The sequence below is a fragment of the Sminthopsis crassicaudata genome, chromosome 1 (assembly GCF_048593235.1).
Source record: "Sminthopsis crassicaudata isolate SCR6 chromosome 1, ASM4859323v1, whole genome shotgun sequence".
Lineage (NCBI taxonomy): Eukaryota > Metazoa > Chordata > Mammalia > Dasyuromorphia > Dasyuridae > Sminthopsis > Sminthopsis crassicaudata.
The window spans coordinates 527,023,176-527,041,782 of NC_133617.1; the positions used below are offsets into that span (position 1 = coordinate 527,023,176).

At 37.5% G+C, this 18,607-nt stretch overlaps 1 protein-coding gene across 5 annotated transcripts in view; it reads right to left on the reverse strand.

Annotated features, from left to right (window-relative positions):
* FBXO10 (F-box protein 10) overlaps positions 1–18,607 on the reverse strand; it is a 75,679-nt gene that overhangs the window by 36,040 nt on the left and 21,032 nt on the right. For all 5 annotated transcript variants that reach the window (XR_012484683.1, XR_012484682.1, XM_074281785.1 and 2 more), the window contains exons 2-3: positions 17,602–18,192; positions 14,644–15,504 (exon numbers count right to left, since the gene is read on the reverse strand). Coding sequence is in view for 3 of the 5 variants with exons in the window: in XM_074281785.1 (XP_074137886.1) it covers positions 14,644–15,504; positions 17,602–18,186 (1,446 nt within the window). In the remaining 2 variants the exon portion in view is untranslated. The remainder of the gene's footprint in view (positions 1–14,643; positions 15,505–17,601; positions 18,193–18,607) is intronic.

Genomic DNA, 18,607 nt, shown 5'->3' on the forward strand with positions numbered 1-18,607 from the left:
CACATTAAGCTTTAGTAATGTAATCAACTTCATCATACATGACATCCCCATTCCCCATCTCTTCACCTTTGTACAAGCTCTCTCCTAGGTCTGGAAAGTCTAGCTCTTTTCAAGAATCAACTGAAATGCCTCTTTTTTCAAGTGACCTTTCTCACCGGGATGTTTGGAATGACTTGGAAGCAGGTCTAGTGGAGGCAGCTGCCAATAATTGGTCTCATGCTAATCCTGACGCTGATAAGCATGAGAGTAACGTTGGCAGAGAGAATACCCTTAAAGAAAGAATTTTAAAACTTGCTAACTATCCTCTCATTGTTAGTGCCTGAATCTTCCTCATTTAATGAAAAATGTTAAAACTATAAACTACAAACATTAAAATATTTTCTAATCAGTTTGAATTTCCCTGAGAGGTATAGTTATAATTTTCCCCGAGTTTTAAATTTATCTTTATTTGGTGCTTTTTTAGGGAAAATCAAATCATATTCTTTTGAGGAAAAATCTCAAACATTTTGAATTACACCAGCAAGGTAAACATAACAGTCTATCTTTGCCCAAAGAAGCAAGCCCTTGAAAAAGAAAGGCTGTTATTACTGTCAGTATTAAATGACTAACCCTCAATTTTCCTAAGTGCCACATTTCAGATCATATTTCTATTACTAGCTAGATCCACCTGGCTAGCATTTACATACCTCTTTAAGGTTTACAAAGCAGCTTAGGTATAGTATCTCTTTTGATCATCATACTAACCAGATACTATAATTAATCCCAATTTACAGATGAAGAAACAGAGATTGAGAGAGGTTAGTTAGTGACTTGCCCAGTCACAAAGCCTAAGACTTCAAATAGTTTCTTTATCTTCTATTTACTTTACTATCAGCTTAATTTCTCTGAAAATAAACTTAGGTCAGAGAATTCCGGTTCACTCAAATATCCAAAGGATCTTGTTTGGCATGAGGGATGTCTTCTAAAGATTTTCTGTCTACCTTTTCCTTTTAATTTCAAATTTTCCTGAAAGATACAATCACTGACCATTAAATGTGACAATTAAATCAGGCCGCTTTGCAAATAAGATGAACCACAAAGATCAAAGTTGGAGAATAATAATATTTCAAATAAGAAAAAATTATGAGCAGAAGAACTTATTAAATAAAAGAATGAAACCATACTGAGATTCTAATTAATCTTGCATAAGTTAATGAGACTCTGACAGGGTTCTAATTGGTGTAAAAAATTTTGTTCATTCACAATTCTGGAAATAACTTGGATTAAGACTATTAGACAAAGTGCTAAGCAAATTTTATTTAGTAGAGAAAATCAATTCACCTATGAAAGAATTGGCTTGCATTTCAATAGACTTGTGATGGAAAGTGCCAACTGCATTCAGAGAGAAAACTATGGAGACTGAATGTGAATTGAAGCATAGTATTTTCACCTTTTTTTTTTTTTTGTTATATTGGTTTTTGTTGTTGTTGTTGTTTTTCTTTTCACATATTTTTCCTTATACAGCATGACGATTATGAAAATATGCTTTGAAGAATTGCACATATTTAACCTATATCAGATTGCTTGCTGTCTTAGGAAGGAAGGGGGGGAAATTTTTAGAACACAAGTATTTGCAAAGGTGAATGCTGAAAATTATCTTTGCATGCATTTGGAAAAATAAAAAAAAAAGGAGTTAGTTCAGTCTTTTCTCTCAAGCAATCTACACAATAGAGAAGGAACAACAGAGTGAAATTCAATGACACAGAGATAGAGACAAAAGACAAAGGTTTTTGTTCTCAACAATATCCTCACTGTGTTTAAGAGTGTGAAGAATTTGTTTAATGCTCCTGTTATGTTACAGTAACTGGGCTCTAGGGATACACCAAGTGTTGATCAGGGTCTGAAATGAATTCCTCTGGCATCTTAAGATTTTTTTTCCCTCACACAAGACTAGTTATGGTCATTTCTCCACTTATCTGGTCAATTCCTGGGTAAACAAAGTCTATGAAAGGTATAAGTGAAATAGTGTTAAATCAAGGGGACATTGTTGGGAAAAATGTTTAATCAATCAATTTTTAATGCATATTGCTTTATGAATCATGTTGGAAGAGAAAATCAGTACAAAAGGGAAAAAAAAAACGTTAGGAGAGGAAAAAAAAACAGAAAAAAGAAGTGAACATATAGCATGTGCTGATTTACATTTAATTTCCATAGTTCTTTTGCTGGATGCAGATGGCATTTTCTATCCAAAGTCTATTGGGATTGCCTTGGAGGGAAAAATATTTAATTAAAGTTAATTCATTCTCCAGGAAGCAAACTAAAAATGGGTCTAATTTAATGGCTGTTTTTATTTATTCTTCTAATAAAATAAAAAAAAATTAACAATAATAGAAATAATTCTAATAATAACTAGGGATTCATAAATAGATATTTGCTTTAGCTTTGGACAGCTGTGAAACTGTGTCAAAATTAGACTCCTTCTTTTTCTCCCTAAGGGAGAGGTAATGGGCAGAAGTGTCGCAGGTGGGGATAGCCATCAGGAAAAAATTGCAAGCATACTGACAGGTAATTGTAAGGTGTTGCTTTTAGGATATAGGGAAAAAAAGTACAGTGTGACTACCTTTCTCTTGTCAGGAGGAGGACTTAGGAGGATGGGATCTTGCTTCACCCATGAGACGTAGAGGAGAAAGTGAATGAAAAAGAAATTAAGCTGATAATGAAACAAATAAAAAATAAAAGACACTATTTGGAGTGTTAGACTAAGTGAAGTTTAAATCATGAGTGACTGCAGCAACAATAAAATTATATGATGGTCAATTCTGATAGATGTGGCTCTTTTCAACAATAACGTAATTCTGACCAGTTCCAGTGGTCTTGTGATGGAGAGAGCCATCTATACCCAGAGAAATTGTGGGGATTGAGTGTGGATCACAACATAGCATTTTCATGTTTCTGTTGTTGTTTGTTTGCATTTTGTTTTCTTTCTCATTTTTTTCTTTTTGACTTGATTTTTCTTGTACAGCATGATAATTGTGGAAATATGTTTAGAAAAACTGTACATGTTTAACATATATTGGATTACTCGCTGTCTAGGGGAAGGGGAAAGGAAGGAGAAGAAAATTTGGATGAATGTTGAAAATTATCTATGTATATATTTTTTTAATTAAAGCTTTTTCTTTTTTCTTTTTTTTTATTATAGCTTTTAATTTACAAAACATATGCATGAGTAATTTTTCAACATTAACCCTTGAAAAATCTTCTGTTCCAACTTTTCCCCTCCTTCCTCTCACCCCATCTCTTAGATGGCAGGTAGTCCAATACATGTTAAATATGTTAAAGTATATGTTAAATATTATATGTATATATATATATATATATATATATATATTGTGTGTGTGTGTGTGTGCGTGCGTGTGTGTATGTATATATATATATATATATACACATACATACATACACACATATTTATACAGTTATCTTGCTGCAACAAGAAAAATCAGATCAAGTAAAAAAAAAAACAAACCTGAAAAGAAAAACAAAAATTCTGATTTAGTTTTCTCTTTTATGATTTAGGTTACCCTAAACCACAATGAGCAGCTACAAGGGCACAGACTTAATGCTGTAGGACTGGAATTTACCTAGATTAGATTTGGTTTGCACTCTAAACAGAAGGTTTTCTACTTGGGTTGCATCCTGCTCAAAATGGAGAAGAGTAGGGCAATCTCATCTATCAGCCTTATCCTTCAAAGGCTGGTCCCCTGAGTGTGGAAATAATGTGGAACCCCCTACCTTAATCCTAATTTAATAACTGGTTATTATGATAATAAAAATAACTTCTTCTCTAAATACTTTGGAGCAAAAGAAAACCATGCCTTTTCTACAACTATCATAGGATTTAGAACTTGAAAGCACTATAGCGACTAGTTCAACCTTCCAATTTTACAAATGAGGCCTTGAGAGGTTAAGTCATTTACCAAAGGTCATGCTAGGCCTAGATTTGGACCCAATATTTCTGACACCAAATCCAGTGGCATTTTTCCTCCTGTCTCTCTAGCATGGAACACACAATCTGCTATTTGTTTATATAATGAATGGCAGCTATATTTGCTCAAGGAGGTTCAAATTTCAAATTAGCATAAAATATTAATTTGGAATTTTTAGGCTACAACTTGCCTACACACAGATAGAAATCTGACTCAGGCAAATTAGCACTATGCCTTCTTAAATTGGAGTCTATTTCATTTCTCAAAATTTATTCAGTCAAAGCTCTACAATTTTTACTAGAATAGGTGGTTAACTATTCTAGTAATAATCACAAAAGAAATACCTAAGAGATAAATTTCAGAATTTTATAAGCTGTCACACAGACCCCAAAATAAGTTAGGTTTGTAAAGAGCATGACTATTGTATAAAAGAACATTACTGAGAACTGCTTCATGCCTTGAATACACAATTGGAAGAGCATATGATACCTGTTCATTTGGGAATCTTCTCTTCCCTTTCCTATTGACAAAATCTCAGAATAATAACTTAAAAGTTGTAAAAAAAATTTCAGAATGCAGAAATTCTCTGAAACCACTAAGCAAGATCTCTCCATTTTAGAGATAATGAAAATACCACATAAAAACCCAAACTGTCTACTTGTTACAGAAGAGCATCATACATCTAAGCCACAGCTGCATAAATATGGAGGACTGCAGCTATCTCCTCAAATAGGTGATCCATTCTTGATCCTATGTCTGTCTCTGGTCTTCACAAGAGCATGAATGAAGAACAGACAGCAATTTCTACATTGACCTCATTTTTTGTGGTTTTGATAGAGGTTTAGAATAATTTAAAAACTAATTAATAATAATTGGCTAATATGTTCCTAAATCCTACAGAGGAAAGAAAGGAATGCAAATTTGATCTCAAGCTTTCAATAAAAAGCTCTAAAATAAATCAGATGTTGTATATTTTAACTGTGAAAAGGGGTGTTTAACATGTAACAATAATACAAGGAGACCAAGATTTTAGAGTAAAAGTGAAAGAACCCATTACTCATCTAACACTCCTCGGGAAGATATGGGCTAATTTCAAACATGGAAAATCTGCAGCAACTACAGCACTCTGACAAGGGCTTGATTCTCCTTCAATTTGTCAGCAATTAAAATCAAACTAGTGAAGAAGAAAATGTACAAGAACTGCTTCTCTATGATGCTAGAAAACAGGACAATTCACAAGAGCAAATGAAATGCACTTGATGCAAGCTGAAAAAAATTAAAATCTTCCTGAAAAGCAGATATCTCTCCTTGATCCATATCAGAAAAAGAGGAGATCCGTGAAGATGGAAGCATGAAGTAGAGTTGGGGGAGGCCCTAAATTGAGTCAGATTCGAAATTCTATTTCTAGTTCTAACTTGTCATAGCCTTTTTGCCTCCCAATTTTCTTTAAAAAGTATAAAGTAAGGAGCTGACCTCTAAAGATAAATTCTCTTCCAGTCCTAATGGTAGTGACTTAGGCAAAGCCCTTGAGGTATATTAATCATCCAAATTTACTTCCTCTTTGTAGACGAAAAATAAACGCCAACTGGATAACTTTACCCCAATTTTTCCAAAAAGAAATTCACTGGCTTTTAAAAAAGAAATTCTAAATAAAAGAATCGCAAATTTTCTGAGCCTAAAAGGACCCTTACAAATCTCAACCCCCTTAAAATCCTTTCCACAACATAGCAGCTTCTGCTTGAAGATGTCAATGAAGAGGAATCTACTATTTTCTGAAGCAGTCACTTCTGCTTTTAGAGAGTTGTAATTGTTAGACAGTTTTTCATTACATAAAGCCTAAATATGCCTTTCTGAACCTTCTACCCACAGCACCTATTTCTGCTCTCTGGAGTGACAAAGAACATGTTCTATCCCTTTTCCAAATGACAGCCCTTTGTATACTTAAAGACAGCTTTTGTGACCTGCTTTCTCCTCCCCCAACTCCAAATGTAGCTGAATATTCCTGGTTCCCTCAGCTGATGCTCACATAGCATGAGCTGATAATAGGTACACACAGCCCTTCACAATCCTAGCTGCTCTTCTCTGAATCCTCTCAGCTTCCTGATGACTTCTCTAGAAGGCAGTGACAAGAACTAAACAAAATATTCCAAATGTATTCTGACCAAGGCAAGAAGTGAAGGTGGGGAGAGGAAATAATCTTTATTCCTGAAAGAACACTTCTCAATGAGTCCAAGATTGCATGAACTTCTTTTAATGCCATATTCATTTTTTTATATAAATATTGAGTTTGCAGTCCTTCAAAATCCTTAAGATCTTTTAAAAATAAACTACTAATCTTGCTTCCCCATCCACCCTTTTGTACTTAGAAACTTATTTTTTTTTTAAACCACGATGCTACATTTATTCCTATTAAATTTCATCTTTTTTTGGACCAAAAAACTAGGATCTTTTTTTGTCCTACTTTGTCAAAATTTATTTGGATCTTGACTATCATCCAATGTGTTAACTCAGTTTCCTTGTTTGTAAAAAATAAAGCTAGATTGGGGCAGCTAGGTGGCACAGTGGATAGAGCACCAGCCTTGAATTCAGGAGGACCTGAGTTCAAATGTGGTCTCAGACACTTAACACTTCCTAGCTGTGTGACCCTGGGCAAGTCACTTAACCCCAGCCTCAGGGGGGGGGGAAATAAATAAATAAAGCTAGATTTGCTGGTTTCCAAAATTTCCAGGCTCTAGATAGATCTATGGCACTATCTCTCTCACATTTGTTTCATCTTCAAATCTGATTAAGGATGCCAATTATTATTTTTTATTTTATTATAATATATATTATATTATAATTAATACATTATATTAAATAATATGTTATTATTATTTACAAGACATATGCATGGGTAGTTTTTCAGCATTGACCCTTGCAAAACCTTCTGTTTCAACTTTTCCCCTCCTTTCCCCCGTCCCTTCCCCCAGATGGCAGGTAGACCAATACATGTTAAATATGCTAAAGAATATGTTAAATACAATATATGTACATAAGAGATGCCAATTATATAGATAAAAATGTTAACTTGCACAGGATTAAGAATAATTCTCTGGAATACTCCATTGTAGTCTTCTAAATTGACATCAAGCTACTAATGACTACTCTTTGGGCCCAGCCAGTCAACCAGTGCCCAAATCCATTAAATTATACATTCACCTAGTCTACAACTTGTCAGTTTTCTATAAGAATAGCATATGACACTTTTGTAAATGCCTTGCAAATTTACCTAAGTAAATTAGCATTTCCTTGAACTCCCAGTTTAATAATCATGCCTGCAAAGGAAATAAGATAATTTGGTATGACCTATTCTTGATCCAAACAGGATCGTTGTCCCCACTGATTTTTTTTTACCTCAAACTTTCATGGATCATCTTTTTAGTAATATATTCTAGAATTCTTCCAGGAACCCAAGTCAAGTTCACTAACTTACAATTTACAAATTTCATTATCATTCCTTTTGTGAAATTTGGGAAGATAGTTATTTTTCAATTCTGGAGTTTCTCTCTCATTCTTGAAGACCTTTCAAAGATTACTACCAGTGTCTCAGTGATCATATCTACCAAGTCTTTCAGAATGTAATTCATCTGGGTTAGGTGACCCAAACCATCATCAAACACTGATAGTTGTCTCTTAACTATCTTCTTATTTATTCTGAGTATCAATTTCCTATTTCAAACCTTTCGCTCAGTTCTTTCTATCCAAAGAGCATTTTACTTGGCAGAAAAAACAGAAGATAATAATTAAGCACCTCTACTTTCTTGTTGCTATTGTTAGGGCTCAAGGGGGATCCAAAAAGTTAGGGTTCCATATCAGTTGTTGTGTCTCAAAAGAATTTGCAGGCTTGGACCCATTTCTGGGTCAAAGAGCAAAGTTTATTATAATTGTAATGCCAATTAAAGCGGGCTAAGTTCCAGAAGATAACAAAGAACCAGGGGCAAGAAGATAAATTTATAGGAAAAAAGTTAGAGAAACCAAGTGCTTCATATCACTGATATATTAATTTTGTGGCTTAGAAGTTGAGTTGAGGAGTGGTCTGGTTCTGACTTTGTGCAAAGGTACAATACCCATAATTCTCTGGGCAAAGCTCATGGGAGGAACCCTTCTGGAGGTGTTTTTAGGCCTGAACTTGGCCAAATGGCAGACATCCAACTTTGTTCTGTCACCTTTTAGCACCTCATTATTGTTACCCATTAGTTTCAGAAACTCTGTTATCATTGACCAACAGGCTGTTATCTTACAGCTAGCTATAGTTGTAACCATAGCATCCTGATCATATCAAGAAAATTGGGGCAAGATAACCCAGGGGAAGAAATATATCATTCCAAATACATCACTCCCAAGTCCAGGTAGCCTTGGGGTTATTACTACATCTCCCCTAGAAGCTATACCACATCACTATCAGTTAACAGGACCACCCTGAAGAGTACTGTCTGAACTCTTTGAGCCATGGAACTCACTGCCTTTCAAGGAAGAACCATTCTCATTTTTAACTATAATTGTTCCTTATATCTCCCTATAATCTTTTCCTCCTTAAGGACATCTACATTTCTTCTTTGATTCCATTTTGCTCCCTCATACTACTAAAAAAAATTACTTTTCCATCCTTAGTTTTCCTCAACAATCTCAGCTCATTTTGAGCATTAGCACTCAACTATTCTTACAAGACCATGTCTTACTTTTCTCATCATTCTCCATTATCTACTCTTGCTTTCATTTTCTTTTTAAAAATCCATGTTAGAACATGTAGGTGTTCCCTGTGCATCCACACTGGTCTCTCCACAAAATTTTTTCCACCTGCTTTTTACTCCTTTTATGTAAGTTTCTTACACCCTTTTCTACCTTTATCCAGAAACTAGTTAATCAGAAAATGTCAAAAAGAATCTAAACAAAAGAGATTTATGTCAAAGAAAACTGGAGCTTTACAGAGTTCTTTGTAATATGGATATGATTAAACTTTCTCTTGACGTTTAATATATTTCTCTTTTTACTTGATTTTTAAAATTTTTGTTCCCAATTTTAAAAACAATTAAATTCTATCCAAAAAAGTTCTCTTTTATTTGAATTCAATGGGATTTGACTTTAAAAAGGAGAAGAATGGAAATATTACTGCTAAAAAAATACAAATTCTTTAAAAAATCTACTACTTCACTTAAAATTTTTTTAAAACATTCTATTATTTTTATGTGTTCTAGATCAAAGCTTCTTAACATGTAGTTTGTGACCCCATATGGGGTTTCATAAGAATGTCGGATGTGAAACTATAATTTATTATCAGTAAATGTTTGCTTTGTATACCTACTTTATAAACCTAAATACCCAGGATTATGTAAAAATTTCTTGGGGAATAAAAGGGTCTCAAGAGGAAAAAGTTTAAGAAGCTTTGCTCTACAGAAAGAATTCTAGGATCTTTGGTATTAATACTCTAAAAAGAGTGAGTGTAATCTAGAAAATACAGAACTCTCCTGTGCTCATGAGGAATATCCTCAGTACAAATATTTAAACTAATACAAACTTCATCTTGTTTTCAGTTCTGGTAGGGTCTTCAGGGACTAGATATTCTCAATGTTGACAAAGCAACATATATTCAGCATCTAGGGCAAGAAAAAAGATACTGAATCATAGTCTATGGGTAATTCAAAGTATGATTCATTGACAATCAGTGGTATAAGAGAAAGAATACTAAATTTGGAGTGTGCAAAAGACCTGAATTTGATTCTACCATTTATTATCTGAATGATTTGGGCAAGTCACTTCATATCTTTGGGTTTCAGTTTTCTCATATGTAAAATGGCCTCTGAAGCACCTTTCATCTCTAGATCTATAATCCTATGATTTTAAAGGTAAATTAGTCAACAACTATTTACTAAGCAACAGGCCCTGTATGTATTAAGTAAGCCCTTGGGCCCAATGCCAGAATCCCTTTTATGAAAACCCTTGACTACTTTTGTCTGAACTCTTCCACTCATGGAACTCGATGCTTTTCCAAAGCAAATCATTCTAATTTTTTAACAATAGCTCTTTCTTATATTAGGCCAAAATCTATTTCCCTAAAATTTCAAAAATAAACTAATCCATCTACATTCAATCAGGCCCACCAAGCCTTTTGCTGACATCTAAATTATCCATGGACACTTTGTTTTTTAAGTAAGAACTTTTTGTTGCTGGTATGGGGGAAGGAAAATACAATTTTTAACATCCAAGTTACATGGAATGCTCTATTTTTAGAAACTTCCGGAATTTGCTCATATTTGTAGAACAAAATGTAAGAATCTGAAATGTAATTAACTGAAAATGACTAGTGTATTTTTATTTTAAGGCAACTGGAAGACGAAAAAAGCATAGATAAAAATCTGACAATTAGTACCTTGGAAAGAGTAAATAAAATGCTGATATAATTATATCTGGGAAGAATTATGATATGACGAACTAGTAAAATAAACTTTCTTGAAGGGGAAGGACTTTTCAGCTCTAACATCCAGGCACAGGATTTTGCTGAACTGAAAATTCTGCTACCTTCCCAAAACACTTTAAATGGCACCCTATTGGATAAAATAGTCTGATGGAGGATTTCAACTTCCAAGTGTATTATACTAGCTCTCTTATAATGCTCACATCCATTTGGTCCAGTCCCACATGATACATTCTTTGCAAAGCTCCTTCCTGCAATCATCTCTTTTATGGACCAGGGGAGTAACTTATGGAAGTTGTAAAGCTCCAGTCCAGTAAGCTTTTCTCTGACTGCTTATCATTTGTCATCTTTGCCTCCTAAAAAACCAAACCAAACCAAAAACCAACCAAACAAACAAACATAACAAAACCTACAACTGGCTTCTGTGGGTAATTTTCCATTTTTTTCCCACCCTTCCACAGTAAATAAAAAAAGGGCAGCAACTAACTACTTTTGGTACCATAGCAACCTGGGTTAAAAGCAGTATTTTGCAGAAGCTCGTTATTAGCATGAAGAACATTCTGTGTATAATTGGTTACCTAATGACTAACCCGGAAGCAATCAGTTAGTTCTATGTCTCTTTTTGGAGAGTGCTTGCCACCCTTTAGTTCAGTACCAGTAGACTTTTCTTTGTTCCTGAAGATCTCTGGCAAGTGGTAAATGAATTTCTTCTAATGGGTGTGAGTTGGGTTTAGTTTTGTTTTGTTCCAGATGGCACAATATTCCTTCTGAGAAGAGAAAAATGAACTTTCCTCCCTTTTCTTTCTAGAGTCTCCTTTGGAGACTCAAGAGAGAATCACAAACCAACAGCTGGTGAGTGAGTGGTAACTGTAACTGTTGGCAGTGAAGCACTCCCGTGCTGACTTGTAGGGAGCCAAGAGAGCTGCTGAATGGAGAGCTTGGTCCATTGCAGTAATTACAGAATTCTCTGACTCTCTCTGGCTAGGCTACTATGTGCGCTTTTGTGTTTTTGAAGAGATGACAAATTTCTCTTTTCCTGTAAGTCTTGTAGAACAGTATTCTACAATGCACAAAGTGAATATGACTGAGGCAATCATTATATTGGTTGTTCTGTCTTTAATGCTTCATTTCTTTAAATAATTAATTAGTTCAGATTTGCTCCTGGATACCTGGCAGACAGCCCACCTTTCTCATCACCACTAGCAACAACATTTTCCCAAATGCCAACAACAGGCAGGTGGTCGTACTGGTCAGTACCAGGGTTCCTAGGAATTTCTGGTAAATGGTAAATAAATTTCTTCTCGTGGGTGTGAGTGGTTTTTTGTTTTGTTTTGTTTCAAATGGTACAATATTCCTTTTGAAAAAAGAACAATAAACTTTCCTCCCTTTTCTTCTCAGAGTCTCCTCTTGAAAGAGACTCCTGAGAGAATCACAAACCCACAGCCTTATAGGGGACCTTAGGAATAGCAGTATCCTGCAGGCCACTTGTCCTATTTCCAATCCAGTTCTCAAAGCCACCATCTGAGGAGGCAACTCTTGGGTTCAGCCATCCCTACAACCATCAACTGACTGTCCCACACAAGGTAGGCCAGCTGGCCTTGCTGAAAAAGTAGGGTCCTCAGGAGGACAGGCAGGAGGCAGCATCTGCCATGCACATCAAACCACCGCCACCAAAACAAACAAAAGCAGCCTGACCACAATCTGCCATTGCACCCTGACAGAGACAACCCAGGACTATGCTGAACTCAAACGCCTTGGAAAGGGCAAGGCTTCCTGCCCATCATCCTCAGCCATGATCTTGGGAAGCAGCTCCTCAAGAGATGCAACCTGGGCACTCTTCCTTTTAGGGGTTATAGCCATAGCTACAAAAGACTTAGAAAGTTCTTGTCACCTAAGTCCTTGGCATTATCAAACAGTTCAACATCAGAAACTAATATGATTTTTATAAGTGGAAATGGCATCAAAGAAGAAATATTAACATTTGACTTGCTAGTTCCTTAAGAACCATGGGATCTTTCCATCTGCCTCGCAGCTGAAATTTCCATAGCATTTTTTTCCCCATTAGAATTTAAACTCCCCTACACTTAACACATCGTTTTACCAGTAGAAAGCATATAATAAAGTTTTATTAATTCATTTAATTATTATTACTTTCCTATTCTCAAACAATTGAATTTTTTAAACTTTGATTAAATCAATTTTTACTTCAACTCAAATATAGGAGCCCCTCTTTTTGATTAGGTGATCAAAAGTTAAGATCTACCACTTGACACTAGAAGAACAACTACAGCTCTAGGGACAAATTTTTTTCTACTGAGAGGGAGGCAACAATCTTTTTAGAGAACAGGAAAGGAAAGGCAAGAAGGGAAGTGGCCATGATTAAGACTTAAATTACCAACATCAAGATAATACTATTTGTAACACTTTACATTCATTCCGATGCCAAAGCAAAAAACCAAAACAAACAAACAACAACAACAAAAAAGTCATCTGGTGGCTCTTTCTCTAGTGATTAGCTTCTCCAACTTTAGGTAGGCTGTTCCTCAAAGGATACATATCCTTTCTGTCCCTGGCTCATACTCGCAGCCTTTGAATCTGGAAGCACTGGATAAAGCAAGTCCTTCATTGACAAATCACCATCTTTGCAACCCCAGGATGCAGTAATACCTTATTCATATTTATCCATATTCCTTTACTTCTAAACACAAATACGTGAACAAATCAAATGGGTTAATAGCTATGTAACTTGGCTTAAATTTGTAAATTCCCTTTTGCCTTTCTATTATGGGAAAAAAAAATAACAATGCTAAATTTGTCTAAGAAAAAACATTATTAGTTCAAAGAGATCTGCATAAGTAATAGTGGATTTTGGATTTGGGCCAAAAAAAAAAAAAAAAAAAGATAATCAATTTTAGCACTTTAAGGACAAAAGTAGAATATTCTGATGGAAGATATCTTCAACATAAAAAAGATCCAACTCACTTCCAGTTGATCAATGATGGACAGAAACAACTACACCCAGAGAAAGAACACTGGGAAGTGAATGTAAATTGTTAGCACTACTGTCTATCTACCCAGATTACTTATACCTTCGGAATCTAATACTTAACGTGCAACAAGAAAATTGGATTTACACACATATATTGTATCTAGGTTATACTGTAACATATAAAATGTATGGGATTGCCAAATGTAGGGGAGGGAGGGGAAAATTTGGAAAAATGAATACAAGAGATAATGTTATTAAAAAAATTACTCATGCATATATACTGTCAAAAAATTTTATAATTATAAAATTTAAAAGAAATAATAAAATTTTTTTTAAAAAAGTAGAATATTAACTTCCTGGACTACATTCTTATGCAAAGAAATCTCCATTAACATTACTTTTAGAAGGAAGCCGATATGGAACTCACCAGTGCCACAATTGACTGTATGAATAAGTACCACAATCCTTGGAATAAGTTATAGGACTGGGCTTCAGGGTTTTTTCCAAGTCATTTTAGGAGTAGCTTTAGAATTACTTTATGGTAGAGGGGTTCCTCCTAAGTAATTCACTAGCAGAACAAAGAATCCATTGAGGCAAGTACCTTAGAAGGGCTTTGAATAACTTCAGAAACAAACCTTGACTAATCAGTGACATACTATTTCAATGTTGACCCTATGAAATTTGTATTTATAAGGCACAGCCTTCCTGATACAGCAGGAATCAGATGTCAGATATCAGGGATGCTGCTTATACCACATCTTTCCTGCCTTCCTGAACTCTTGAAGGTGCTCTCAAGAGTGTGGCCAGATTCGGGTATGGCCATTCTGAACCCACTGGATTTTCTGATCATGACAATAAATAAATGAGTACTTATTCACCTTCAGGACTGCTCTAAATTTCTCAATGATATTCTTTTAAAAAAAATCATGGACATGGACATGTTTTCTATAAAGAAATGAGTAATAATGAAAGAGAACAGCACTGGGAAAGCAAGCAGACCAAAGGAAATGCAACACACACATTTAAAAGGTACCACTGAGAAAACTAAGTTATCCAATAAGCCCAGTGATACATCAAGCACTCACTGCACATAGATGTTTTATACATAGGTCCCTCGGGTAAATCAGGAATCAGGTATCTGGAAACAGGCAAACAATTAGACTCAATTGATTAAAAACTCATCTCAAGGACTCAAACTTTTGCTTGTTTAAAGATGTGCATTTGAGCATTTCTCACAGCACCTTGCTATTCTGCACGCACCGGACAGCATACATCAGGTCCCTGAAGATGTTCCCTTCCATCTTGGCCCGGCCCTGGGAGCAGACAAAGACGCCCCCCTTGCCATCTCTAAAAAGGCACTTCCGAATGAGGCAGCCCTGCAAGGAGCTGGCAAGGGACTGAGCCTCACTGTCTCTCTGAAGCTCTTGGTGCAGGGTTTTCAGTTCCAGGCCGTTCTGGAGATTGGACAGCTGAGTGGTCTGTGGCCGGCCAAGCAGAGACCTGGTGGCCAGGGTGTGGCTCAGGCTGGGCGCCTGATGAGAGACTTTGTATACAAACTGGTCTTCAGGTTCATTTTCACTGTCAGAGCTCTGGCTGCTGTCATTGGACTCGGCATTGGGGTCAAAACCCTTCCGGTCCCTGGCAGAGCACAGATCCCTCTTAATTTCATTTTCCTTTTGGAAGTCTTTCTCACATGCTTGTGGGGATCTTGAAGGGGGAAGTAAGTTGCTCTGGTCTTCACCTATGACAATCTCACAGGTCCTTAGATTTCGTGTGGGTAGATGCCCTAAGGTTTCTTGGTTTGATGGGTTAAAAGGGGTTGAGTCTTGGATATTTGATAAAGCAGAAAAGGACTTGACCAGTCCCATAAGATGTTTATAGGCCCAGTTCCTGTCAGAGGATGGATGCCCTTCAACAGTCACAGAGGCAATTTCACTCCCAACAAATTCACAATTTTCAAGGACACAGAGGGCTACACTGTGAAGGCTGATGCTGGCTTGATTAAAGGTACAAAATTTGACTTGGCAGGTTCCTGGTGCATGAATCTGCAATTGCCCATTTTCAAAGTTGCAGTTATCAAATTGGACATGACCTGAAGACACCTAAAAAAGGAAAATAAGAAAATGAAATTGCAAAGCAACTAGGGATTTCCTTGCCCTATTCTTGATCTCCTTTTCCTTTACAAAGGATTTTTTTTCCTTTCAAATAAGTAATGAATTATGTATTTCTTAGCAACTAATGAACCTCTGTCCACTTCTCACACCCAAAGGAACTGTATTTCAGCATGATCTTCCTGGTCCCATTTACATACTATTAAATACCAACTAGTCAAAAAAGAAAAAAATTAAACTAAATGTATATGTCTGTCTCCCTCATCACATACCTCCATCCTGACCAAGTTCTAATGGGCACAAACAGCACTCCAAGAATAGAGCCCTTTATCTTTATATATATATATATCCTATATCCTTATCCCTTTCCATACAGCCAGGAGTCCTTGCAGTAGTTTTGGAGCTGAGAGATAGAATAAATCAGAGAAGAAATCAGTGATGATGCTAAGGGGAGCTTTAATAAATGTATTCCAGGTTGCCAGTTTGATCACATTGCTATTCCAGGAAATATCTTGTTTTTTTTTGCAACCTCCATGGAATTTATATCCTATACCTGGCCAAACTTATAAATGAAAAGAATTCTAGCAGCAAAGAATGGGAGTAGAAGTACAGTCCCCTGGTACCCAAGCATCACATATTGTACTCCTTGAACTGGGTGCTTTGGAGGGATGGGGAAATAGGAACAGAATCTCTCTCTATATATAAATATATATGTTTGACATTTGACAATATATAATGACATATATATTGGTTCAAGGAATACACAGCTCTACAGCTTCAACAAAACTTGGTATGACCAAAGTCTGAGTATTCATATTTGGAAAGACCCCCATAGTAGAGCACCTGTCATGGGCATTTGCTCTGGTGATAATATGGTAGAAATCTTCATTTTCTATGAAATGACATTTTTGCCATTGCACAGCCTTGAGCAAAAGGATTAAATTTTACTGGTAACTAAATCTGACTAAGAAACCAAGTAAGATGAGAACTGAGTGCTTTATTTTTTATTTTATATTAACCTAGTTGAGATATTTGTGACATGAGATCATATTCTTGGTTAAGGTCTCAAGAAGTCATTTGATTTAGGCAGGTCCATAAAAATTCTTCTGGATGATTAGAAGCCCTATTGATTTGTCCTAGTATTTAATCATCTTTACTGCCATTAAAATTTCCTTTATGGACAACTTAATTTTCATTGCTATCATTTAAGTCCACTTCTTGCTGTTGAATGCTCTATGTAAATGAATCACCTCTCTGGAGGACAAGTGAAACCTTCCCAAATCGGAAAGGAGTTATGTTACCCCTTGTTAACTTCTTTTTTAGGCAAAAAATTGTCAATTACCTCCTACTTTGCAAAGATAGGAAAAAAAAAAAAAAAAACCCTCAACAATTGTCTCCAGGCCTTCGTGCCAGCTTCAGGAGAGTTTAGTGGTCCAGTGAAACAGGTCAGGGACACACACTTCCTTCTTCCGAGGTTAGTCAGACATATATTACGTGATTCAGGAAAAATCGTTTAGTTTCTCTCAAGGGTAAAAGGATTGTTAACAAACTGATCTAGAAATTCTTTTTTAATCACAATTTTCAATTTCCATCTTCCTATTTCCTCCAATTTTGTTGTCCTTTTAAAGAATAAAATCTGCTCCAGAAGAGGCCACTCTGGACTTCTCTACCCTTCCTTCCCTCCTCAGGGTAGTAGATGAGATAAAAATGGATCATGAGGAAGCCGGAGGATAACATGGCACATGGGAAAAGGGCGAAGGGTACATACAATCCATGCATTATATAACAGTAATAGTGTATGGTGCTCTAAGCAGATTACAGAAAAAATCCGTTGGATGCTCCCCGCCACCTTGAGGGGCAGGCCGGGATGACCCCGTTTTGCAGGTGAGGAAAGGGAGCCCGGAGGAGGGGAGGCGGGCCGGGACTCGGGTCTCACTCCGGCCGCCACACGCACTCGCTGACCCGCCGCGGACGAGAAAACAGCAGCGGGACGGCCGGGGAGGGCTGCGGATCGGGACTGCGGATCGGGACTGCGGATCGGGACTGCGGATCGGGACTGCGGAGCCCGGGCGGCCCGCACGCACTCACCTTGTACATGACGGGGCTGAACCACACGGGCATAAAGACCAGGTTGCAGAGGCGGGTGGTGGCGCAGTGCTGATCCACGCACACCAGCAGGGCCACGTCGCCGAGCTTCCCGTGGCCCATGATCTCCACGGGCACGTTCAGGATGATCTCTCCCTGCTCCTCGTAGATGCCCGGAAATAGCACGATCCTGTCGTAGATGTTGGCCGAGGTCAGCGCGCTGCCCAGGTTGTCGAACTCACAGCCGGGCCCCACGTAGAGGACCCGGCGGTCCTTTCTCCGGCGGAACAGGTAAAAGCAGTTGGAGGACTCCAGCTCCTGGGCGTTCTTGGCCCACGTCTTGGCGGCCAGGTAGTGCTGCTTGAAGGCTTCTCTCCAAGACCGCGGCTCCACGTCGGGCTGATTGGGCCAGTTGGGATGCCGGCACTCGACGCACCTCAGGCACAGCTGGCGCCACCTGGTGCTGTCCAGGCTGAGGATGAGCTCGTACCAGGCTTTGCACACGAGGCTGCAGCGGCCCAGGTCAGGCAGCCGCAGGTAGGCCAGGATCAGGCGCCACAGCTCCAGGGGAAGGCCGCTCACCTCCATCGCCACCTGGGAGAGGGAGCACACACAGAGTGAGCATCAAATCGAATTCTCCATGCTTGGGCCAAAACTACACTTCCCTTTTACTTTACTTGAGGTCTTGACCTAAGGCCACAAAGAATGCTCGAGTTCCATTCTCAATGGATAGTGTGAGGGAGAAGGAAGGGTGATGGGATGATAATAACACAAAGTGACAGCCCCACACGTCAGAAAGCGCCTTATTTGTGCCTCATAAGATCCTGGGAAGTAGGTGCTATTTTGTCTCCCTTTTACAGGCAAGTAAACTAAGGCAAAAATGTAAGCAACACAGCTAGTGCTTGTGACACCAAACTCTTACCTTCCTGACTAGGACTCTAACCCACTATGCCAACTAGCCGCCTGGAGCCTCCTCAGAAAACTGGCAGCCATCTGGAGAAGGCCCCCG